The sequence below is a fragment of the Mauremys reevesii genome, linkage group 1 (assembly GCF_016161935.1).
Source record: "Mauremys reevesii isolate NIE-2019 linkage group 1, ASM1616193v1, whole genome shotgun sequence".
NCBI lineage: Eukaryota > Metazoa > Chordata > Testudines > Geoemydidae > Mauremys > Mauremys reevesii.
Window position 1 is genome coordinate 20,722,595 of NC_052623.1, and position 25,296 is coordinate 20,747,890.

Below are 25,296 nucleotides of genomic sequence, written 5' to 3' on the forward strand. Positions count from 1 at the left end.
GCAGGTGGCCCTCCCCGCGCTCCCCTGCCCCTGCTCCCTCCGCCTAAATGTCGGTGGCAACCGGGGCGGCCGAAGATCCGGCCGCTGTGGTCACTGCCAAAGAAAATGGCGCCCCCCCCCAAATCCTAGTGCCCTAGGCGACCGCCTAGGTCGCCTAAATGGTTGCACCGGCCCTGTATGTAGACTAGAAAAGGGACAGGTCATCTTTTAGTTCACTATTACTATCAGTGCTTGGAGAGTCGGGAGAAATGTTTTTCAAATTTTCTGTGAAAAACTTTCAATTTTTTTTTGTTGCTTTTTTTCTTCCCCACCAGTCTTACAGAACTGGGTGGCATTTTTCAAAATTTCAGAGATGATTTTTCCTAAAGAAAGCTCACTGTTTTCCAACCAGCTATCGTCCACGGAACTTCTCTGCCATAAACCATAGCCATTGTCTGTGTGGTGGCACATCGTAGGGAGAGAGCCCAACTAAATGCTTCAGGGTTGGTACGGTTTTCTCCAGATCTCAGAAAGGGTCACAAAGTTGTCAGACTTCACCTCAGAACAATGAGATTCAAATGGCCTACAGAGAGAGAAAATCAGATTAAACCTAATGTTACCCCTTTCTGACCTAAGCGGTTGGTCAAAATTCGGTGTCCAGTGGACATAGTGTACTTAGATTTCCAGAAAGCCTTTGACAAGGTCCCTCACCAAAGGCTCTTACGTAAATTAAGTTGTCATGGGATAAGAGGGAAGGTCCTTTCATGGATTGAGAACTGGTTAAAAGACAGGGAACAAAGGGTAGAAATTAATGGTAAATTCTCAGAATGGAGAGGGGTAACTAGCGGTGTTCCCCAAGGGTCAGTCCTAGGACCAATCCTATTCTACTTATTCATAAATGATGTGGAGAAAGGGGTAAAAAGTGAGGTGGCAAAGTTTGCAGATGATACTAAACTGCTCAAGATAGTTAAGACCAAAGCAGACTATGAAGAACTTCAAAAAGATCTCACAAAACTAAGTGATTGGGCAACAAAATGACAAATGAAATTTAATGTGGATAAATGGAAAGTAATGCACATTGGAAAAAATAACCCCAACTATACCTACAATATGATGGGGGCTAATTTAGCTACAACAAATCAGGAAAAAGATCTTGGAGTCATTGTGGATAGTTCTCTGAAGATGTCCACACAGTGTGCAGAGGCGGTCAAAAAAGCAAACAGGATCTTAGGAATCATTAAAAAGGGGATAGAGAATAAGAAGGAGACTATATTATTGCCCTTATATAAATCGATGGTACACCCACATCTCGAATACTGCGTACAGATGTGGTCTCCTCATCTCAAAAAAGATATACTGACAATAGAAAAGGTTCAGAGAAGGGCAACTAAAATGATTAGGGGTTTGGAATGGGTCCCATATGAGGAGAGATTAGAGAGGCTAGGACTTTTCAGCTTGGAAAAGAGGAGACTAAGGGGGATATGATAGAGGTATATAAAACCATGAGCGATGTGGAGAAAGTAGATAAGGAAAAGTTATTTACTTATTCCCATAATACAAGAACTAGGGGTCACCAAATTAAATTAATAGGCAGCAGGTTTAAAACAAATAAAAGGAAGTTCTTCTTCACACAGCGCACAGTCAACTTATGGAACTCCTTGCCTGCGGAGGTTGTGAAGGCTAGGACTTTAAACAGCGTTTAAAAGAGAACTGGATAAATTCATGGAGGTTAAGTCCATTAATGGCTATTAGCCAGGATGGGGTAAGGAATGGTGTCCCTAGCCTCTATTTGTCAGAGGATGGAGATGGATGGCAGGAGAGAGATCACTTGATCATTGCCTGTTAGGTCCACTCCCTCTGGAGCACCTGGCATTGGCCACTGTCGGTAGACAGGATACTGGGCTAGATGGACCTTTGGTCTGACCCAGTATAGCCATTCTTATGTTCTTATGAGAGATCACTTGATCATAACCTGTTAGGTTCACTCCCTCTGGGGCACCTGGCATTGGCCACTGTTGGTAGACAGGATACTGGGCTAGATGGACCTTTGGTCTGACCCAGTGCGGCCATTCTTATGTTCTTTTGTTATGTTCTTTGTGCTGGACTTAATGAACATACTTGTGCATCATGGTTGCCTTGGTTGGAGATGCCACTGGAAAACCTGCTTAATCTGCGTATAAAGACATGGGGCTTTCCAGGATTCAATCGTTCAGTAATTCTGCTCTCCACCAAATAGTAGTTGTGGGCGAATTACTTCTGTACTCCTAGCATACAAAGTCAGCAACACCAAGGGGGAAATCTGTAGGCTTGTGCATGACTTTTTGCTTTCCACTTTCAGCAGTTGCTCAGGTATCAAAGTTACAGGATGAACTAACAGTGCATTGATTATTGAATTATTTAAAGGTCCCTTCACCACCATCCCTCTGTTTCTGACAGCACTTGGCCATAGCACAGTACCTTGGCTTACAGCTGGTGTCTGTTATGTCATCAGAAATCAGGAAGAGAATCTCATTTATTCATGAAATGGGACCAGCAGAATTCTTTTGGTGTTAGCTCTCTATTGGGGTCACTGATTATTAACGTGCAATTCCTTGGCATAGGGTGCCATCTTGTCAAGCCCCCCCACCCCACTTCCCATGGACTAATAGCAGTGGTGCAGCTAAAGAGGGGCATATAGAATAGTGATACGCAGTCCTGATTTTCCTCTCATGGGTAAATCAGGAGTAACTCCGTTAAAGTCAATGGACATTTACTAGTGTAAATGAGGAGAATTGGACCTTAGCTGCTTTTAGTAGCGGTGATGTAAGTCCAATGATATATGCATTTTATGCCTCTCCAGTGGTCTAAGGGGTGAATGATGCTGTATCTGTGTGTAAGCAGGGGTTTGAATAGCAATCTGCTCTGTGACTAACATTGCCATGGGCTTGATCTGTCTGTGTTATGTTTTCCATTGTTCATATTTCCCTTGCCATGTTCCCATAGGGCACATGAGGAACATGCTTCCACGACCAGTTCTGCTTTTGGACAGGCATTAAAGACCTTTGGTTTGGGAAATGAAGGACCAGGGTTCTGACCCTAGCTCTCTAGCCATGCGTGTGATGCAGGGTATGTCTATGCTAGAAACACTGCGGGGCTGCAGCTGCACTGCTGTAGCACTGTAGGGGAGATATTTCCTACAGTGGTGAAAGGCCTTCTTCCATCGCTGTAGTAGATCCACCTCTCTGAGAGGTGGTAGGTAGTTTGACACAAGAATTCTTCCATCAACCTAGCGGTGTCTATGCTGGGGCTTAGCTCGGCTTAATTACATCACACAGGGTCTGACATTTTTCAGAGTCCTGAGCAACTTAATTAAGCTGTTTTGTAGTGGAGACCAGCCCTTAGATAGTAATTATGTCTGTGGCCTACGTGCGTGGACTGTATATGCTGCAGTGAATTCTAGCAAAATGCCAATGTGTGATTGTGTGTTGACAGCGGCACCTAAAGTGGCTGGTGTCTTCAGATGGCAACAAGATCTGAAAGCCCATTGCACGGACTGCACATTCAGAACTGAAGATTTAAATTGTAGCTTTCAACATTAACCGCCTATCCTGTTGCTGGGCTGAAGCCAAGAGAATACATGTAAAACATTTGCATCCACCCCCCCCCAGTTGCAATAATGCTTTAAAAAAATATTTTCAGGAATGTTATTTTCTTCATCAGGAGTGTCAGAAATCTAGCCTGCATGGCGAGAACCTTCCAGACACAAACCAACTGTAACTGATGCAGTGATATCTACCTGAGTCTGCAGACAGCCTGAGACAATGACTCAGAGTGGTGAACAACCCTATAATATAATAGGAGATATACCAATCTCCTAGAACTGGAAGGGACCTTGAAAGGTCATTGAGTCCAGCCCCCTGCCTTCACTAGCAGAACCAAGTACTGATTTTTGCTGCAGATCCCTAAGCGGCCCCCTTAAGGATTGAGCTCACAACCCTGGGTTTAGTAGGCCAATGCTCAAACCACTGAGCTATCCCTCCCCACTGCCTTGCTGTTACTCTGACTGGAGTATTAATTTTAAATGGCATGTGAGTGTCCATTCTAGTGGATGGCCTGGGGAAGGGGCTGGGAGTGCAGCCCTCTGGGCGTTGCGGCAAGGAAGGAAATGCAGAGAAAAGGACAGAGCAGGAAGAGGGAGAGAAACAGAGAAAGGAGGATGGGGACGGAAGAGAAATAAAGGACAGAAGAGCAGTGGCCTGAAGGGAACAGGTGTTCTCACCGTTCACTGCAGCAGCAAGGCCTGGAACAAATAATAAACAGCTAAACATAGCAGATAGGCGCCTGGTGGCGTTTACAGAAGTGCCTAAGTAGGTTAGGTGCCTAACTCCCACTGGGAGAATTACAGTGGGAACTAGGCACTTAATCTGCTTAGGCACTTTTCTGAATCTCACTGGGTGCCAATCTGCATCTCTAGTTGCCTTTGTAAATCTGACCTTTTAATAGTTGCATGCAGGCTGTACGCTCCCCCGATCTCTGCAGAGACCCACTGACCTCGGTGGGCCTCCACTCTGCACCCTGGGGATTATATGACCCTCAGTTTATACCCTGGCCTACACATCAAAATTAAACAGGGACCTAGGCCCTCTCCCTAGGGTGAGTGTGACATACACACACACACACACACACACACACATATGTTAACACCAAAGGTATTTGCTCACTTGTCTGAAAAATGCCTGTATGGTCTTGGTGCAGTGGCACCAATTGAATGTGCCTGATACCTGGACTGAATGCCAGGCCCGCCCTCCTCTCTCATCGCCCCTTATGAGAACGTGGGAGGTCCGATTAAAGCAGCAGCCCTACCGTGCTTCCACTGCAGGCGTGAGAGGAAACCATGAAAAGGCTACACAGCAGGGACCGCCTGTAACCTGCAAGCGAAAGAGGCTGTCTGTGCTGCAGTGCATAGGCAAGATGTGGGGTGAACGGGCGGAAGGGTGAACTGGGAACAGGGTGGGCATATTGCAAATGGATTGGTGAACTACTGCACAAAACCTCTGTAGGGGCTGCGGTCACTACTACAGTCTGCCTGTGACGAAGTGGGAATGTGCTTGATGTGTTCTTTGAATACTGAGTGGGGGGTATTGACCTGGGTTCTTTGAATACTGAGTGGGGGGTATTGACCTGGGTTCTTTGAATACTGAGTGGGAGTATTGACCTGGGAAGGTGGCAGGGGAGTTTTGCTGGGACTGTCTGCACTGGGGAAGGGAGGATACCTGAGCACTTAACATCAGAACCCAGGAAGGGGGTTGGAGGCCAGGTGACACCTCTGCCCAGGAAACTGGACAAAGGACACAAAGGCTGGGGGAGGAGCCAAGGGGAGGCTGAGTGAGAGGCTGGAGGGAGTTTCAGTTTGGAGCCGGCTGGGAAATGGAGAGGGGCACCCCGGTGGGGCTTGGGCTTCCCAATGGGGCTGTGGCCTCCCTATGGCCCCCAGATGGACCTAACTAAAGGGGGTCCTGTTGTCTGTACCGGCAAGACCTGTTTTGGACGTCATGGTGAATCGCAGGAAGCCGGGGGTGCAGGGCCTTGTCTCCCCCACACTCCGTGACACTGCCATAGTGGCTGCTCCCTGAGTTGGCTCTCATGCAAGCCTGCATAGATCCCATGCACAAAACACACTGAGCTTGGGCTGTTTCCCATAGCGATGGCTGTACCCTCCACCCCAGAGTAGGCAAGAAAGTTTTGTGAGGGCTCTTGAGTGCACTGTGTAATCTCCAGGGGCTAGGGATGGAATTATTGAGTACAGGTTTTGCTGTAATTTTGAGACACAGGGAAGAGAGCAGAGGTGGTCCTGTGATGAAGGCACTGGCCTAGGGCTCAGGAGACCAAGGTGCAATTCCCGGCTTTGAAATAGATTCCCCTATGTGAGCTGTGACAAGCCACTTAGGGTACATCTGCCCTGCAAACAAAACAAACACCAACAAGTGGCAGCAGGTCTCAGAGCCCCAGGCTTGCACCACATCAATAAAAACAGCAGTACAGACATTTGGGCTGGAGCCTGGGCTCTGAAACCATCCCCCCTTGTGGGGTTTCAGAGCCTGGGCTTCTGCTATTTTTATCCCCAGTCAGTTCACCCAGATTCTGAGACTCGCTGCTGGAGGTCGGTCTTTGCAGTATAGATGTACCCTTACTCACTTCGTGTCTGTTTCCTCTCTGTGAAACAGGGGCAGTAATATTCTATTTAGAGCAGTGGTGAGCAACCTGCGGCCTCCATGTAGCCCGTCAGGGTAATCCGCTGGCGGGCCGCGAGACAGTTTGTTTACATTGACCGTCCGCAGGCCTGGCCTCCCACAGCTCCCAGTGGCTGCAGTTTGCAGTTCCCAGCCATTAGGAGCTGCAGGAAGCAGTGGCCAGCACGTCCCTGTGATCCGCACTGCTTCCCGCAGCTCCCATTTGCCGGGAACAGCGAACCGCAGCCACTGGGAGCTGCTGGCAGCTGGGCTTGTGGGCGGTCAATGTAAACAAACTGTCTTGCGGCCCACCAGTGGATTACCCTGACGGGCTGCAGGTTGCTCACCACTGATGTACGGTGTCATTTCTTCAGGGCAGATACTGTCTCTTGCAGTGTGTATGCAGTATGTATATGTTCAGCACCTACCACACCGGGGACCTCTAGATGCTACTGAATACAGATAATAAATAATATCTGCGGTGTTCAAGGGCCCTCCCGCACACACATCTATTTCTGTATCAGTGGGTCTAGTGTTACCACAATGAGCTGTAATATAAAACGGGTGGCGATGCTGACTGACTCCATTCCCTTTGTTCCCTTATTCCCCTAGGTGTATTCCTGCATTACCCACTCTACACGTAGCATGTTCCTTTAGGAGGAGCCATATAAGTCCATCTGGTGGCTCCATGGTATTGCTCTATACCTTGAGGCTGCAGATAGGGACTTAATTTCCAGGCTCAGTTGGATGGGTTTGTCGCAGAGGCAGTGCACTCAGGCTGCTGCTAAGGGAAGGAAGTGTATCCTATGACTCAGGTACAAGTGCTTCTGGCTGATTGAGACGTGTGATGATCTCCAAAGAAGTCCAGGCTAGTCCTCTTCCCCCAGAAGGACAAAGAGTGTAGACATGCATAGAAGGGAAGAGGAGCGGCTCCTCAGCCTTTCAACTAGAATGCAAAGGTTCCTCTTATTCCCTGGGTTTATAGCTCTGAAAAATTCTGCTGTTACTAAGTGCAGAGATTATATTTAAGTGAAAAGCTGCAACACAGCACAGAGAAGAAAGAAAAGCCGTGAAGGCTCATCCCCAGCTAAGAACTAAATGCACTGCCATAAACTACAGTGACCAAGTGAGAAGGTGATTGGGAAAGATGTGGAGAGGGGTGACATTTCTGTGTCCGTTACACATTCATCCAAAGGGAGAGACAGAATAATCTAGTGATTAGATCAAAGGGACTGGGTTCAAAACGCCTGGGGTCTATTGCCACTGACTCGGTGTGTGATCTTGGACAAACCATGTTTCTTCTGCATGCCTCGGTTTATTCTTCTGTAAAATAGATCTAAGAGCACCTACTTCACAGGCATGGTGCGAGGGGTGATTTGTTAATGATCATAACTTGCCTGGATATGCTCCGATGACAGGTATTAGATGGGGTAAGTGTAAATCTCCTCTGCCCCACAGGCTGAATGGGAAGTCAGTGGAATCATGATGTCAGTGGAAGCTTTGACTAAGGAAGGATAATCACTGAGTAAGGATGTCGGGTTTTGTCCCTGTGCTTGGGTCTTTGTACGCTGCATAACAGGTCTGGTCTGTACTCTCGCTGTCTAATTAGATTCTGATCTCCCCATGGCAGGGTCTAGGGATCAGATCCTACTCCTAGCTAGAGTCACTTAGTGCTTCTTTAGACAAACAGTTACTGTGCAGCATGCTGGGATGTAAATCTACACCGCACTAGCCTGCCGCGCACTGACTGTCCAGGTGGACCTGCTGCCGCTCACTAGAAGTTCCTTAGTGAGCGCTGACCTGCTCCCATTTCAAAGCAGAGTAGGTGAAAGTGTTCACAGGAGCAGAGCCCATGTGGATGCAGTGTGTGGCAGGCTAGTGCGCTGTAGATATACGCTCCAGCTTGCTCTGCACTGACTGTTTGTCTAGACAAACCATCTAGACAAACCGGTGCAAATGACCTTACGTTGCCTTAAATGGGCAACTGATGATTTCCCAGGTGTGTGTGTGGGGGGGGAGGAATCCTGAACTGGTCACCTGGAGGTTGGGGGGAGGTGTTCTAAGGTGTAGCAGGAGCTGATGAAGATGGAGCTGGAATACAATGCACTCTGCTGACTCTGGTCCCTAGGGACTTTAATCCCAGGCAGCCATATTTCATGGTTATGCAGTGAGTTGGGGTCCTCAGATGAGCAGTGCAATTGGGATCCAAACCTGCAACTCTCACTCATACAAACAGTCCTTATGAGAGCAGCTCTCTGGACTACTCACATGGGCCAGGATTGGCCCTAGAAAAGCAAAGCATACTGTAATTATGTTGTTGTTATTCACACTTGCAGGTAATTTCAATCTATAGCTTAGCCTGAGTTATCCCATAAAGCTATGCAAGTAATACATCTCAGAACACCTTCCACTCAATTATTTAAAATCCAGTTGCTATGGAACTACTGTGGGTGATCAGTTTAAAGAAAATCCAGATGGCCTTTGGTTTTGGGTTCCCACTGCGCCTTGGTTAATTTGGAGTTGCAAGGTATTAGGTTAATTAAAAGCCATGTGTTACATGGGGACGACTACACTTGTGGATTAATAAGTATCCAAGAGTATTCAGCGTCTCAGACCTGACAGACATCAAACCGCTGACAAGTTATTTCACTGAGAAAGGAAGGGAGAGGAAAGAGGTCATGGTGAAATAAAGAGTTTTGCCTTGAATTTTACAGTGTCATTTTCAGGAGGCCTCAAGTCCGAATTGCTGGTTGCAGTTTCCTTTTCATCTACTACCAAAGATCACCCATTACTGGAGACGCTGGGAGGACTGTAAGAGGAGAAACACACTGTTGTCTGCTCAGTATATAGATTCCCACAATGCAAAGTATAATATGGGATAGTTCTAGCATATTCCAGTGGTGAACCATGAGAAAAACTAAAGCTTTCCTTAAGCTTGTTTATGGAAACTCTCCTGTTAGGAGAAAATCTTTTCCAAGAACCACACTGTGACTCAAGACAAACAGTGCCCTGCAGCAGAAGTGAGTGCTTATGATCATTGTTCTGCAACAGGAGGCGTCAAGCAAACCAGCTGATATCTTTGAAGATTTCTTGCCAGCTAGTGGAGTATGTGTAGGAACCAGGGAAGAGGTCCATATAGTGCAGTAGCCTCTCTAGAATGCTAAAGAGGCAAAAGCCATCAACATGCAGCAATGCCCCAATGCGGTGGATGCTGACGAGAAGGACCAGGGCAAATGGACGCTGCTCCGGAATGTCAACCAAGCCTTGAAACCCCTGACTCTTTTATCGGTAAGATAAGGGCCACTGGCTCTAAACACTGACAATGGCTTTCAGACTCCTTTGAAATCTATATCACATTACAGTTTGATCCTGTATAATGCTTGTGCCAGCTTCTCGCACAGTTGCACCTGCACCTCCTTCTTTCTGCTGATTACAGTGAATCGAGCTGACTTGTGTATAAATTGCCTGTTGTTTCCCCTCCCTTCGCCTGTGTCCTGAGATTGTGAGCTCCTGGGGGCAGGGTCTGGAGGGTTTGGAACGTGCCTAGGATGGTTCAGATATGGCTATTTATGAAATGATTGAAAGTGTTCTTGGTTCTGTGGTGCTGCGCCCTACATCTTGAATTAACCCCAAACTGCCAAGATGCAGGACATTTCATGAGGATTGTTGACCAGTTTAACTGAGCTATTTAATGGCCCAGCGTCAATCACCATGAAATGTCCTGTGCTGATGTTTTTGTTCCTATTGGACCTGATCCAAAGCCCACTGAAGTCAGTGCAAAGACTCCGAGTGACTTCTGTGGACTTTGCATCAAGCCCTTTCCAAGCAGGAAAAGGAAATAGGCATATGGTGGGTCTAGCTGAGTTAGCCCAGGCCATCACAATTGCCTTTTTGGTCAGTATTAACAAATGTAATTTTAATTTGTATGTACAAGGCATTTCGAGAAAATTAATATCCAGTACGTTAGCTGGTCAAATCATGTATTTATTTGTTGTTGCTCTTGTAGTATAGTAGCATACGACAGAAGAGAAGTATAAACTATACTTCATGATGTTGGGCTCTGTATTTGTGTCTGGTGACATAATGGGCCACGAAACTTGGCTGCTTAGTACTGACCACCAGAACAAAGGTAAAAAATATTTTCTTTGGCGGGGGTATAATGTAATTTTCATTGTACTTTTGAGTATTCTCTGGCAATTAGGGGCTTAGAATAGGAGACCTGGGTTCTGTCCCCTCTGGTTTGATCAACTATAAAATGAGGATAATACTGTCAACTATTGTAAAATGCTTTGAGATCCTCCACTTAAAGAAGCTCTATAAGTGCTAAAGTATACAATTTAAACTAATATATAATTGAACAATCTGTCACTTACTTTACCCATATCTTTTTTCTTTCCTCTTCTACCAATGTTTCTATTGGTTCTAAAGATAAGGTACCTATTTTTGATTCTCTAAGCATAGAATTATTTTCCTTATGTATCAGGTACTTCTGAAGACATTTTGAGCCACATGATAAGATTCTGTTTTTAAACAGTAACAGCCCGAGCCTCAGTTGATATAACCTGGAATACCTTCATAGACATCAATTGGTTTACTGATTCATATAGCACCTTTCATTAGAGGATCTCAAAGCACTTTGCAACAGTAAACAAATATTATTGTTATTATTATTATTAATTCAATACCGCTTTACTGATTGACATCAGCTGAGAATCTGAGCCTAACTTTTCAAAAAGTTGCAGGGAATCACAGCCAACGTTCATCAACGCCCACTGAATTTGAGTGGCTACATCCACTCATTTGCAGTGTTACGCACCCTGCGTAACAAAGAGGCTGAATGTACGAAATTGTCTTTAGTAACAATCCAGTTGGTGTCACTGCATTGTAAAATACAAGACTGTAAAGAGCTGTTTATGTATTAGGCAGTATCGTCAGTGCTAAGACACTCATGCATTTGGGGGCTCTGTCACACATTCGCACAACCCAGTTGAGCCTCATGCACCCAGCTGGTTTGAGAGCAGGAGTTGTAGCAGCATCTCTCAGCCACTGGGGGCGATGTGGGGCCTCCTCTGTAGACAGCCCGGTCTATCTTTGCTCTCTCTAGTCCCCCTGCAGGTGCCAGAGCAGCACAGAGCCCTAGGAGAAGGGCCTCTGCTAATAGAAAAGGCAAAGCAAGGATATGAGGATCCGAATAGGGGAGCTGAGAAGGGAGCAGGGTCTGGAAAATGACAGAATAGGGAAGACTGGTGAGAGGAGAGGAAGAGTGGGGGAAACTTTCAACAATCCCCAGGCTCTGGCTCCCCCTGCTGAGGAAGTCCCCATCCCAGATCAAGAGTGTGGCATGCTGACAGGGCAGCGTGTGTAGGGAAACTTGCCCGGGGCTTCATCACCAGGTCTGTCAATCTTGGATGAAGCCTTTCACAAACTGTAAATCCATACTGTAACTTTTCACTCCATATTCTTTATGAAAATGTGCTTATGCTATGAATATGACATAACTGAGATATACTTTGTGCAAGATGGGTCTTGTATCACTGGAAAGGTTATAATTTACTGAATGTGATTCTCCGATTTGTATGCCTGGATCATTTCTGTATCTAAAGTTAGAAATATGGACTATGTAACAATTACAAGTGGGTGTGTAGTGGGAAGACACCCACCAGACAACAGGCCGTCAAATTGGCTGAGCCATCAGGAAGGAACAACGAAACCATGAGGATGCTAATCTCTCTCCCTCTTGGAGGCATCCGGGGATGTAACTGTGACACTACTAGGTCAGGTGATCTTGTCACTTGATACTAAACATTACCTGGGACTTCTTGTAACTTTCCACTGGATGGGAAGTAGGGTCAAGTTTGGGAAACAAAGGATTCCCACCTTATGTAAATCCTATTTAAGGGTGGGGAGGAGGGCAAACGGGATTCCTCCTCTCCATGGCCTGTCTGCCCAAGAAGAAAGACTGCTAAAGCCACCTGAAGGGAAGGCAAGGGGGGGAGTCCAGACTAAGACGGGGGTCCAGTCTGAAAAGGAATATAACTGGAACTCTGAACCACAGAAACTTTGCAACCCGCCTAAAATAACATTTAGGGTGAGAATTTGCATTTTTGTAACCTGTTCGTAAGTATATTGAGCTTAGCTTGCGTATTTTGCTTTATTTCCTCAGTAATCTGCTTTGTTCTGTCTGTTATCTCTTATATTCACTTAAAATTCACCTTTTGTAGTTAATAAACTTATTTCTTGTTTATAATATAACCCAGTTTATGTAATTTCTAACGGGGGGGGGAAGTTGTGCATATCTCCTTCCACATTGAGGGAGGGGGTGAATTTCATAAAACCTTTGGGTTTGTACCCCAGTGAGGGGGGGAGGCATGTGAGCGCTAGGGGAACCCTCTCACACAGAGCTGACTTCAGTCTGTGACTGCAGCGGGGTGTGGCCCTACCTGTGTGTATGCGCTGCAAGAGGCCGGAGAGTCTAATCCAGCAAAGCAGTAAGAGGGAACCCAGGCTGGTTGAGTAGGGGAGGCTCAGTGAAACCCCAGCACATCAGGTGGCATCCCAGAAGGAGGGTCCAACCCGTCACGCATACATTTTAAAAAAAGCTGAAATATACATATATATGCAAATCAGATGTAAATAAGGAAATTTGCTCAATAATTAATGCGCATAAATGCTATTCATGGAGCGGCGCAAAACTTGGTAGCTATGGGTAGCAGTTTAAAGTAGTTGACTATTTAATAACAAGATAGTGTATTTTAATTATAACTTGCCAACATTCTATATGCATATGGCTGTATAATCCAGGGATACTACCATGCTATGGTACTAAACAATAAGGTTGCCATTGCCAGAGCTGGCCTAGAATTTTCAAACATTGCTCAGGAAAAAGCTCCCTGAAATAGTTAGAGTTTGCTTAAGTTACTGGCCTGAATGATGACTTTAACAGTCAGTATTTAGGCAAAAGGCAGCATATTACAGTGCCTGATTGTGTGCTAATACAATAAGCTAGCACAGTAGGGGTAGCGGTGTTGCCAACTCTCACCATCTTATCTTAAGTCCTGAAATATTTGTGGTTTCTCTGAAGGCTGTGGCTGCTGGAAGCTAGAGATTACCTGAGAACCTCAGGTTCATTTAGAAACGAGCACACTTCTAGCCTGCCTGGCTGAGGAGAACAGAGCAAAAGGGTGAAGCAAGTTCATCCTAAGGGCTCAGAAACCAGAAGGCCAAGAAGACGGGTCTAACATTTATTAATTTAAAAAATCTCATGGTTTTTTGTGGCCTGACTCATGATTTTGGGACACTCGGGGTTGGCAAGAGTTGGGTGCAGAGTGGAGAAGTATTGGGAGGGAGAAAGCTGCGGGATCTGGGATCCCCACCTCAAAAGCATTATTGCTCTGTGGATTGGGTGGCGTATCGAAGACGTTGCCTTCCCTCCCTAATGCTGCAGCAGCTCCCAGGGTAGCAGTCTATGGAGACAGCAGGTGCAAACAACAACTTGCTGACTCCTGCTATTCACACCGCTCTGCTTAGAGCAAGAGTGCATGCAGTTCCGCCTAGAGCCGCGAATGGACAATACCCAGCCTGAACATCCTGTAGCAGTCTGGTGGCTTGGGGAAGTTTAAATATGAAATCTCATTAACAATAGAAAGGAAAAACATAAATAGAACAGAAAAAAAACAAGATCCTAGGGATGAAGAGGAAGAGAGAGAGAGAGAGAGAGAGAGAGAAAGGGCTGGAAGAAATGAGAAGAAGAAAGAAGAGATGGTAGCAATTGACCCAAGGCCTGGGGGACTGCCATCTAGCAATCTGTTGCAAAAGGTGGAGGTTCCACCTTCAAATGGCTGGTAACCATTGATGTACAGTGCATCGCCTAAGTCAATTTCTGGACGTAGGTTTCATTGAATCAAAGAAATGTAGGGCTGGAAGGCAGGGCCGCCCAGAGGATTCAGGGGACCTGGGGCAAAGTGGGGGAGTGGACATAAAAAAAGGTGCCACCCGTTGCGGCGCTTGTACTCACCAGGCGGCATGCCGAGTCTTCCATGGTGGCGGCAGGTCCTTCACTCGCGCCGCGTCTTTGGCAGCACTGAAGGACCCGCCGCTGAAGAGCTGCCGAAGATTAGCAGCAGGTCAGTTTGCCAAAAATGGATGAGATAGGTAGCATACATTGTAGTGCTAAGTCGTAGTTGCCTCACAATAGCCTTATTACCCGCTTATGAGGCAAGGGTAACAGTGTTACCTAGTGGGTAGAGCACTGGACTGGGACTCAGGAGACTAGAGCTTTATTCCCAGCTCTGCCCTGGCCTGCTGGCAAGTCACTTCCCCCTGTGCCTCAGTTTCCACATCTGTAAAATGGTGACAATGATACTTTACCCTCCTTTGTAAAGTACTCTGAGGTCTACTGATGAAAAGCACTACCTAGAAGCTGGGTACTGTATGGACTGCAAAGGAGGTTGCTTGTTCTCACACCCATGTTTGGAAGTAAAACATCCAGAAATGACTCTAACTGGGAATGTTTAGTCCTCCCTGCAGTGCTGTGTTCTTCTGCTCATCTTCACTGAGATCATGCTTTTCCTCTCTTTTGTTTCAGGGGGATTATGTATGGATGGACCTCAAAACCGGTCGGGAATTCGACGTTCCCATTGGAGCCGTGGTCAAACTTTGTGACTCTGGGCAGATCCAGGTGGTGGACGATGAAGGCAACGTATGTATGAAGGAGAAGAGGATTGTGATTGTGTGTCCTTTGTATTAGTGTCAGCTATAGGGCCTCAAATAGGAATAAGCACTGGGTGCTGTACAGATGCACAGTATGATCCAAACCCCACTGAAATCAATAGGATTCTTTCCATGAAATCCCATGGACTGTGGATTGGGGCCACCCAAGGACTTAGGTGGAAGACAAGATGCACTGAGGAGGTGCAACAAACAAAAGGAAGGAAAGTGGGCCGGGGGTGGGGGAATAACTTTGACAAGGGAGACCATAACAAGACAGTGCAGTAATACAAAGTAGCTAGTGAACAACTTGCCTATTTCAGACCTAATTAAAGGGGCTTGTTTAAGCCTTTTCCTGTTTCCAATTTATTTTATTGGAGAGGAAGGATAGTCCAGGGGTTATGGTGCTAGCCTGGGACTTGGGAGCCCTTGTTCAATTCCCTGCTGTGCCACAGGCTTCCTGTATGAACTTGGGCACATCACTTACCCGTTCTGTGCCTCAGTTTCTCATCCGTAAAATGAGGATCATAGCACTGTCACACTTCAGGGCAAATGCACCTGTATTTCCCCCCTCCGTGGTCCAGCAAGGACATCCACTCTAGGCTACGGACTCCTCAGCCATTACATCTCTCAGGTAAAGGCCCACATCTCTCTCCCTACTGGCCAGGTTTTTTCCAGGCTGCACCGTTCCCAGCCTATACTGCGATAGACTGCCTAAACAGCCAGCATCGGAGCTTTGCTTTCTCTCCAGAGGCTATGAACAGCTTCAGTTGCTAGCATTTACAAGTTATCACACAGCTCTTTTTAAGCAAGCACATGTATTCTTAAGGTGAAAGCATTACAAAGAAAATATTCAAAGAACCTACACACATGCTAATAAGCTTAAGTTTACCAGAGATCACCCCAACTCCAGCAAGGGCTTTGGCAGAAGTCGGTCACTGAGGCCTGGTCTACACTAGGGGCGGGGGAAAACTAAGACGCAAGTCAGCCACGCGCGAATAGCGTGGCTGAACTGACTACCTTAGTGTTCGAAACTCACCCGCCCCAGACGCGCGCATCGATCGAAGTCCGCTCCCCGTCCAACTCCGCCACCACCATGGTGGGTGGTGGAGTCGACGGAGCGGGAGGCGCTGAGAGTTCGATTATATCGATCGATGACGATGATATATATATATCGAAGAACTAGAAATCACCGCCCGACGACCCGGGGGTATCTGAGTGCCCACCGAGGGGTTTTCTCTGGCTACAAGTTCAGAGCTAAGGCTGTTATGAACAAGTGCCTTTGATCTTCAGATTCCAGGACCAGATGATCGGCAGACAGTGGTCTCCTCCTCAGGGTGTAGCTTCAAAAGGCTGGGTTTTTGAATGACTGGAGGTGGGAATTTGATACCGTTTGTCCCAGAAGTCCATCCTTGTCTGGCACATTGTTCAGTATAGACCTTTGAAGTTCGTAACATGGCCTAGGATTCCCATCCCATCTCCCCACTAGAAGTTACGTGCAATCCCAGCCCACAATAATTAAGGCTAAGATTTTGTCAGAGATATTTTTAGTAAAAATCATGGACAGGTCACAGGCAATAAACAGAAATTCACAGAAGCCTGTGACCTGTCCCTGACTTTCACTAAAAATATCCCTGACAAAATGAGGTGGGGCAGGTACAGCTCAGCACTTGTTGCTGCTGGGGCTCCAGGGTCCCCCTGCCACTGAAGTAGGGTGACCAGACGTCCCGATAAAATTGGGACCATCCCGATATTTAGGTGTTTGTCCCGCGTCCCAACCGATCTTTGGTCGGGACGCAATTTGTCCCGATGTTTCGTTCCGCCGGCAGCACTCGCCTTTGTTATTTATTTATTTATTTATTTTGCTGCTCTGCCGGCAGCACTCGGCTTTTTTTTCCCCCTCGCTGCTCTGCTGGCAGCATTCGGCTTTTTTTTTCTCCGCTGGCGGACCCCCCACCTCCCCCCATGTGTCCTGGTATTTTCTCCCTCTCATCTGGTCACCCTACACTGTGGTGAGTGGGAACTCCAGGCGGCTGAGCAGCTCGGTGGGAGGGGGAGGGGCACTGCCCGCAGCAGCAGGGAGCTCTGGGGGGTTCCCCGCCACCTGCGGCAAGTGGGAGTTCTGGGGTCCCCCACCGCTCACAGGGCTGCTGTGGGGTCCCCTCACTTGCCATGGCAGCTGGGAGGTCTGGGGAGTCCCCCTGCCATCCCCTGTGGCTGGGCAGCTGCAGAGGGCCCCCCCACCAGGGTGGGAGCAGGGAGCAGTGTGGGGGGCAGCTGGGTGCTTTAGCCCCGGGGCAGAAAATGTCACGGAGGTCAATGGAAGTCATGGATCCCGTGACCTCTGTGACATAATCGGGATCTTAACAATAATACATAAGCTTTGCATTTAATACAATGGACTCCAAAGAGATTTAAACTCAATACAATGAGGTTTTTCAAGGATACTGCAGGAAATTGCTGGATCTGTCACATGCACTGCCCTGCCTCACGGGGGGGAGGGATTGAGAGGATAAACACATCAAAGGTTGGGAGGTCAGACATTACAGTGATGGGGAGGGCACGGGGGACTGTGACAGGGCCTTGTCCTGCTCCTGTCTCTTTTCTAGCCACAAACCACTCAGAGACCTGCTGCTGATGAAATGCTTTGTGCAGTTTATTTACACTGTTCTGTCCCGCTGCCTTTGCAAACCTTTGCAGCTCTGTAGTTATCATAACGTACAATCCTTAGGCTCACCCCGCCAAGAAGAGAGAAAGACAGAGGGTCTCTTCCCCTGAGCAATCTCTTCTTTCCCTGAGAAGCCTGTTGCTCTTTCATGTCCTTCCTGTGCCTTCTCTACCTCTCCAGTAATGCGCTAATTAGCCTTTGGGGCTCTCCTCAGCCCATCCCAATCCACTAATTAGGCACAGCTCTTCCTAATCAGGGCTACTCCAGAGCAACCACTTGTGGTTGCAGTCACCAGAGGGCTGCATCAGGTGCTGTTTCCCAGCATTCTCTCACAGGGCCTATATAAATACTTTAGATTAGGACTTTTAGTTGCCTCTGCTCCTGCTAGTTACTCCTCTTCTCCTATAGGATCCCCACTAACATCTTCCCTAACCTGCGCCTGAGTTCCCACAGAGCCCTTCAGTAGCCAGCCCCAGTCATCTGTACCAGTTTCTTGTTTTGTTACAAATAGGGTTGACGACCCTCCTGGATTGGCCGGGAATCTCCCGGAATCAGCCTCCATCTCCCGGTGACTATTAAAGGCAATCCGGGAGATTTTAACAGGCAAAATCGATGGCGCAGCGGGGCTAAGGCAGGCTTCCCACCTGCCTTGGCTCTGCGTAGCTCCCGGAAGTGACCGGCACGTCCCTCTGGCTCCTAGATGCAGGGTGTGGCCAGGGGGTCTCTGCATGCTGCCCCCACCCTGAGCGCCAACTCCGCAGCTCCCATTGGCTGGGAACCACGGCCAATGGGAGCTGCAGAGGCGGTGCCTGCAGGCAGGAGCAGCACGCAGAGCCGCCTAGCTGCCCCTGAGCTTAGGAGCCTTAAAACACAGCTATATCCTGGTCTTGCAGGGATCTGAGAGATCATTTCCTTTTCACTATGATCCTTTAAAGTTAATGGCTGTCATGCCCCTTGTACTGCATAATCCTCTCATTCTGTCCTTTCCGAATCTGTCTAGGGTATATATCGCGGCAGGCTCACATTTGACCTCTTTCCCCTTTTTGTTTCCAGGAGCATTGGATTTTCCCTCACAATGCCAGCCACATCAAACCCATGCACCCGACCTCTATCCACGGGGTGGAGGACATGATCCGCCTGGGGGACCTGAATGAAGCTGGGATTCTGCGGAACCTGCTCATCCGTTACCGAGAGCACCTTATCTATGTGAGTGCCCGCCTGGAGAATGTCATCTCACCCCAGCTTTGTTGTGCTTATCCTAAACTGGTCCAAGCCTCATATGTACCTATTCTCTGCCATGTCTGCTGCGAAGTTTACATGTGGTTCATGCAGGACCTGAGATGCTATTGCCCGTGAGGGTTTACTGAACTGGGGAATGGATATATCTTCTGGATGTTAATTAAATCTGAGTCCTTTTGTGTGACCAAATGGGGAGCGCTGTGCCCTCACCTCTGGGCTAGTGAATTCAAGTCCCACATGGGAGCCTGGGTTTATGCCTGAGAGTGGCTCCAGAGTGCAGAGAATTTCTGCTCTGTTATGAGCACAGTGCTTTGAGTGAAGCATTAAAATGAGTTTTTCATTGTCCAAGTGGAAGCTATAGATCCCATGGCCCATGTAATGACTAACGATCCCCAGGTATTTGCCTGGGCGCCCTTTAAGATCGCAACACGTTTAGCTGACCTGTCTGAGGATCCCATGCATAGGGGACGTGGCTGAAGAATCCACACAGTGTGACAGGCTCTGGGAATTAATTAACCTGGGGTGTGACAAGGCAGTTTTCCCCCAGTGACCTTGCAATACCTGGTGTGTGCACTTAAGACTTATTCATTCCCAATTTCCTGGTGTCTCTCAGCTGCGTTTTGATTGCTACGATATTTTTCTTAGAACTCTTAAGTTCCTGACATGCACACGCCGCCTTAATGCCCCTTTAAGTGCTGTTTAAGTGCTCAGCAAAGCGACTGTAAAATCAGCATTGTGGATTTGCAGGTTTGTCTCTCAATGATGTCGTGCCTGGTATGCTCAATTCACTAGCTTTACAAACTCAACCGTTTCCTCCTGACGCTGCATTGCTGGTTCTAACGCTTCCACAACCCAGATTCTGCCTACGTGGCATTTGTGCAGCTGCATTGGTTTTAATTTAGGACATAATGTGAGGGTAAATTGAGTTGCATGGTTGTTCTGCTATAACATTACAACTCCAAAAGGAAAGGAGTCAGCGTTCAAAGGGTCTTTCTTTGTTTTCTCAGAGTTGCGGAATCTCTGGCTGCTGGCTTGCAGTTGCAGGGTCATAAGATGCACATTTTTTGTGCCTGAAGTAAAACATACCTGCAGTGCATGCAAGCACGCTATTTGATGTTGCCAAATTGTCAGTGTGATCACGTAAGAGCGGGGCACTTCAGGACAGTTCTTAAATTGTAAGGCTTGCAGGCACTCAATGGCAGAAGTACATTGTTTTGTGCCATCACCCATGCCTACACTGCAGTGTAAACTCAGGGCTCAAACTCAAGCTTAATCCCCCTTCCATATACACACAAATCATGCGGACCCAGAGTCTTAAGACCCCCCCAAGGATGGAGTGTGTGAGTTAAATCAGGGTTCAAGCCTTATTGCATTGCAGTGTAGATGCAGCCCCACTGGACTTGTGCTCTGGGATCCACCAGAAGTATCCCACAATTCCCCAGACAGACATTCTTTGTCCTCTGGACAGTCAAGTTTGATGGGCTTTCAAGTTTTCTCATGCTGCACCATGAACAAAGCGTTAGCACGGCCATAGTTTGGGAGGACACTAGGAAGTCTGGGACATGGGTGATTGGACTCAGGCCTGCATAATGCAGCATAAATTCAGGGCTCAACAATTCCTAATCTGGAGTTACAAATGAATGTAGAAGCTTAAGATCTAGGTTAACTAACCCAGGGTCTGCTAACTCGAGTTCTACTAACCTGGGCCTACACTGCAGTGTAGACATACCCTTCAAGGTCTTTTTTTAAACAATTTAAGGATTTCATTTAAAGATGAGTGATTCATGGGCTGGTAGATTTTAAGGCCAGAAGGGACCATTAGGGTCATCTAGAAGGTGTTCGGATGCTTGAGTTTGGTGTCTCTCTCTCTCTCTCTCTCTCTCTCTCTCTCTCTCTCTCTCTCTCTCTCTCACACACACACACACACACACACACACACCTACCTTGCAAAAGTTTGAGGGTGTTCAGATGCTTGAGTTTGGTTCAGGCCTGTCTCTACTTGTGAGACTTCTAGTGGACCCTGTCTCCAGATAGGCCAAAAATATGGCCAGAGCAGCCTTTCCTTTTGGTATTTTGCCAGCTCCACTCCTTGCCTCAGATGGAACTGGGGGCACGTGAAAATGTGAAAAAATGTTACATCAGCTTTTTCCAAATCTCTCATAAATGCGGGGCTTGGTTCCAGAGCTGGGTGAATTCTCTGGCCTGTGTGATGCAGGAGATCAGACCGCATCCTCCTAATGCGCCCTTCCGGCCCTGAAACCTATGAAGAAACAAGGCAGTCAAAATAGGTTTAGCAATAACTAAGGATACAATGTACTCATGGAGGTCACGGATTCCGTGACTTTAAGGAACCTCAGTGACTTCTTCGGCTGCACCCCTGCAGCAGCAGCGGGGCTAGAGCCCCGTGGCAGGCTCAGGCTTCAGGCCCCCCAGCAGTCAGCCCCTCCTCCCCTGTTATTTTTAGTAAAAGTCAGGGACGGGTCGCGGGCTTCCATGAATTTTTGTTTATTGCCCATGACCTGTCCTTGACTTCTACTAAAAATAACCATGACAAAATATTAACCGTAGCAATAGCCCACCGTTCCCGATGTTGAACAATTCACCTTTGCAGGAACCAGTTTGCAATGTCTCACCCGCTATTTCATTGTACGGATTTTGCAGGGTGGAAGACAGTGGGGATGGGGCAGCTGCTGAAAATAGCCTCCCAGTCACTTTCTGGCAGCTTTGAGTGGAAGATGATTCCTTCACATTTTTGTTTCATTCGAGAGAAATGTGCTGATGCGATGGAAAGGGTTAACATAGCCTCTTAGGTGGGAATATGCATTTTTGGGAAGTGGGTGAGGCGAGCTGGTTTATATGTAACAAACAGTTGTCTTGAGGAAAGGTGAAGGTCAGCTGCTTTGCAGTCACGTCTTCACGCAGCATTTTTTAGGCTGTCTCTTGCTTCTTAGTGCTATTGACTCAGGACAGATTCTCCTCTTGGTTCCAATATTCTGCTTTCCCTGTAGGTGAAGTCTTTCATAGGCATCAATGAGAGTAATACAGCCATCTTCAAAGGCTGAACCAACTAATTCCCACAGTCTGTGAAGCAGATGATTCGTATTAACCCCTGTTTACAGATGGGGAAACTGAGGCACAGGGAAGTTAAAGCCAACATTTACGAATCCACATTTAGGCACCTGAATAAGTGGCCAGATTTTCGGATTTGAATGAATGGAAGCTACAAGCGTTCAGTGCCTCTGATGCTTGTGCCGTTGATTTAGGAGCCTAAGCTGGAAATGCTGCCCCAAGGCCCCAGTGGGATTCAGTGTCTAACCCACCATTAGCTATCAGGACTTCCAGGCCCCCAGCCCTGCAGTCAGGCTCTGCTGGTGATGGCCGATGTAGGAGACTGGGGTGGCCCCTTTCTCATAGGCTGGCTGCAGATACAGTCTGGGGGAGGGGGAGACTGAACAGCAGCATTCCTGGCAGGTTCAGGTAGTGGCGTTAATGGGCTTGTCCAGGCATGTGGGGAGACGGGGGGGAGAGGAAGGTGATGATGCCTGGGTGTCAGCCCTAAAGGCAGGGCAGGATCCTGTGGTCGTTTTCTGGGAAGTGAAGGCCCTCATGGGAAGAAAGTCCATCGAAATGTCCTGTCCCTAGTTTTACGCGTGCGGGAATGGCAAAGAGGGAGGCTCTTTTAGAGTGAGTCTGAGGAGGAAAAGCGACAGAGACAACAAACGGAAACCAAGAAGCAGGAAGCCAGAGGAAGGTAATGCGAGGGTGCCGCTGTGCCAGGAAGCCAGAGGAGGGTAATGCAATGGTGCCGCTGTGCCAGGAAGCCAGAGGAGGGTAATGCAAGGGTGCCGCTGTGCCAGGAAGCCAGAGGAGGGTAATGCAAGGGTGCCGCTGTGCCAGGAAGCCAGAGGAGGGTAATGCGAGGGTGCCAGGAAGCCAGAGGAGGGTAATGCGAGGGTGCCGCTGTGCCAGGAAGCCAGAGGAGGGTAATGCGAGGGTGCCGCTGTGCCAGGAAGCCAGTCTCGTGCTGATGTGCACCTCCACAGCAGGAGGCCTCCTAGAGCTCAGGGCTATCATGCCTGAGTGCAGCCCACATTGTCCGCTGCGCCCAGCCAGATGGCCCTGGCCTGGGCCCTGGAGAGGCTGGTGCCCCTGTGAGCACTTGCCTAGCTCTGACTAGGGCGCAAAGACTGTGAACGGCTACTGATCTAGAGGGAGGAGTGGGCGGATCTCCTCCTGTGGGTTTCTGTGCAGTGGGGAGCAGGCCTCCCTGTCACAGGAGATTGGTTGCTGAGTTCTGAGTGCTCGGTGGATGCTGGGTGTCTGTGCCTCCAGCCAGCGCATTAACCTTTTATTAGATGTGCGAAATGCGTCTCCAGGTATCTGTCTCTCATTAGGAGTTTACCCCCTAAGCAATGATGAATTTTTAATCTCTTTGACAACTCCAGGCTTGCAGCAGTCGCTGAAATACTGCACCATTCCCTTAGCCATACACTGCTTTGGTTCTACAGCAAAGTGAGATGGCTGCTAGAGGAACGCACATCCCAAGATATCCCCAAAGCTGGGGAAGGAGACAAAGGGACTAGCACAGGCTTGGACAGATGGGCAGTACAGCTGGGCCAATCATTTGTAGCAAAGAATTTATTCAATGAACTTTGCCCCTGTTTCTGTTTGTGCATTGTCTGCAAAAAGACTGCAGTGATATTTAGGCCAGGTCTCCCCTGCTGGTGCTCTCCCAGGACAGGAACACCAGTGTGTTGTATGATCAGCAAGGCATTCCTTGCATGGACGCAGCTTCGCCACCTAACTATGTCTACATATGCATTCAGGAGCTTAATTTTAAGCATCAGCTTTTAAAGATTTTGGTCAAAGATTTTAAAATCTGTTTGACCAACGAAGAGCAAAACAGATTGGCTTCTAGTTCTCACATCACTGAGGGGCTTTTGGGGTGGAGCCAGGGGAGAAGTGAGGAGGGTTGGTCAGAGAGAGAGAGAAATTTTGACAGGTGAATAAACCATCCCTTTACAAGTATCAGAGGGGTAGCCGTGTTAGTCTGGTTCTGTAGAAGCAGCAAAGAATCCTGTGGCACCTTATAGACTAACAGACGTTTTGCAGCATGAGCTTTCGTGGGTGAATACCCACTTCTTCGGAGCATCCGAAGAAGTGGGTATTCACCCACGAAAGCTCATGCTGCAAAACGTCTGTTAGTCTATAAGGTGCCACAGGATTCTTTGCTGCATCCCTTTACATTATCTATCACCATGGCAGAGGAAAAGTGAGTAGAGTGTTGGGAAGTGTGGCTGGCAGTTCTGTGAAGCTGTATATGCCCCTGTGAATGGAGCCGAGGTGGTAGAGACCAACTCAGCAAGCAGCGGTTCCATGAGGTACAATTTGCTCTCACCAGCCCAAAGTGATAGTACTCAGTATGGTCCGTGACAGGCCTGCGCTGCTTGAGGGTGTTCCTGGCACTGCTGAATCTTGCAATGAGGCTTCTGACAATCTGTGTTTCCCGGTTCAGCTGGCTGGGGGGGAAAGTTCGCCATGACTTGGCCAAAGGCTTTTGTAGTCCTGCTCTAATGCAATATGTATTTTCCTTTTTCTCCTTCCTTCCTTTTTAACCCTAAGACTAACTGTGGTGGGAGGGTAAGTATAACACACACAGGTATCGAGCCACCTTCCATTGCCGCAATGCATTGTCACGTCATCCGCTGGCTCGCTCGTTGACGTTCACCATTCGTGGCGTTTCTCATTTGTCTTGCGCTGCTTTTCTGCTGCCCCGTGAATGCACCCAAACCATTATCCCTTCGGCTGCAGCGCTTTGCCACAATGACAGAAATGTGGCCTCTTGCTAGAAGAGCAAAGTATCGAGTCTGCGGAGGTGATGCCAGGTGGACAGGGCTGTAACCAGCTACGTGTAATAGCCCGGTTTGGAGGAAATAAGCAACCGCGACAAAATGAAAAGGGTTATGTGAGCGCTGTTCTGCATGGCTCATGCTTGTATGTGCTGAGAAAAACTGTGCTGAATAGCAGGGGTGTTTTGTCACAACACTGTGTTACCGAGCAGGGTTTTGTCTATCTGGAGATGAACTCAAAGGGGTTGCTAAAATGCAGGAGTATCAGGTCGTGGTGTGATCCTGCGTTCCCTGAGCAGCAAAAACTCCAGTTGAAGCCAAGACGAGTTTTGGGGTGCTCTGAGAATCAGGCACAGAGAGGATTTGTTACCTGGCTAATGAAAATGTAGGTCACATGGACAGTAACAAGTTTGCAGTGGAGCAGCATTTCCTGGTGTAAACCTTCGGCTTTTGTAGAACCATCACTCATACGTTCAGCCAAGCTGATCTTTACACCAAAACAGAGGGGCTTTACTCTTAACCAGACTTGGAAACGGGAATTGCAAATATTTTCTTGTAGCTGCCCTTTGGCCCATCGTCAGTTCGGGGGCCAAAGTCTTGAATGCTGTCAGCTGTTAAAATTGGGCAAGCTGTGTGTATTTGTCAA

At 47.8% G+C, this 25,296-nt stretch overlaps 1 protein-coding gene and 1 long non-coding RNA gene across 3 annotated transcripts in view; one reads left to right on the forward strand and one right to left on the reverse strand.

Moving 5' to 3' along the window:
• Positions 1-281: 281 nt before the first annotated feature.
• LOC120404775 lies at positions 282-14,359 on the reverse strand. The gene is made up of 2 exons (XR_005598167.1): positions 14,203-14,359; positions 282-562 (listed from the first exon to the last, which is right to left on the reverse strand). It is a non-coding gene; the product is annotated as an uncharacterized LOC120404775 (long non-coding RNA).
• A 146-nt stretch (positions 14,360-14,505) lies between these two features.
• The window catches only part of MYO7A (myosin VIIA), a 105,837-nt gene continuing 95,046 nt past the window's right edge, over positions 14,506-25,296 (forward strand). For both annotated transcript variants that reach the window (XM_039537700.1, XM_039537708.1), the window contains exons 1-3: positions 14,506-14,663; positions 14,773-14,886; positions 18,616-18,768. In XM_039537700.1, the coding sequence (XP_039393634.1) occupies positions 14,619-14,663; positions 14,773-14,886; positions 18,616-18,768 (312 nt within the window). In that variant the 5' untranslated portion in view covers positions 14,506-14,618. The remainder of the gene's footprint in view (positions 14,664-14,772; positions 14,887-18,615; positions 18,769-25,296) is intronic.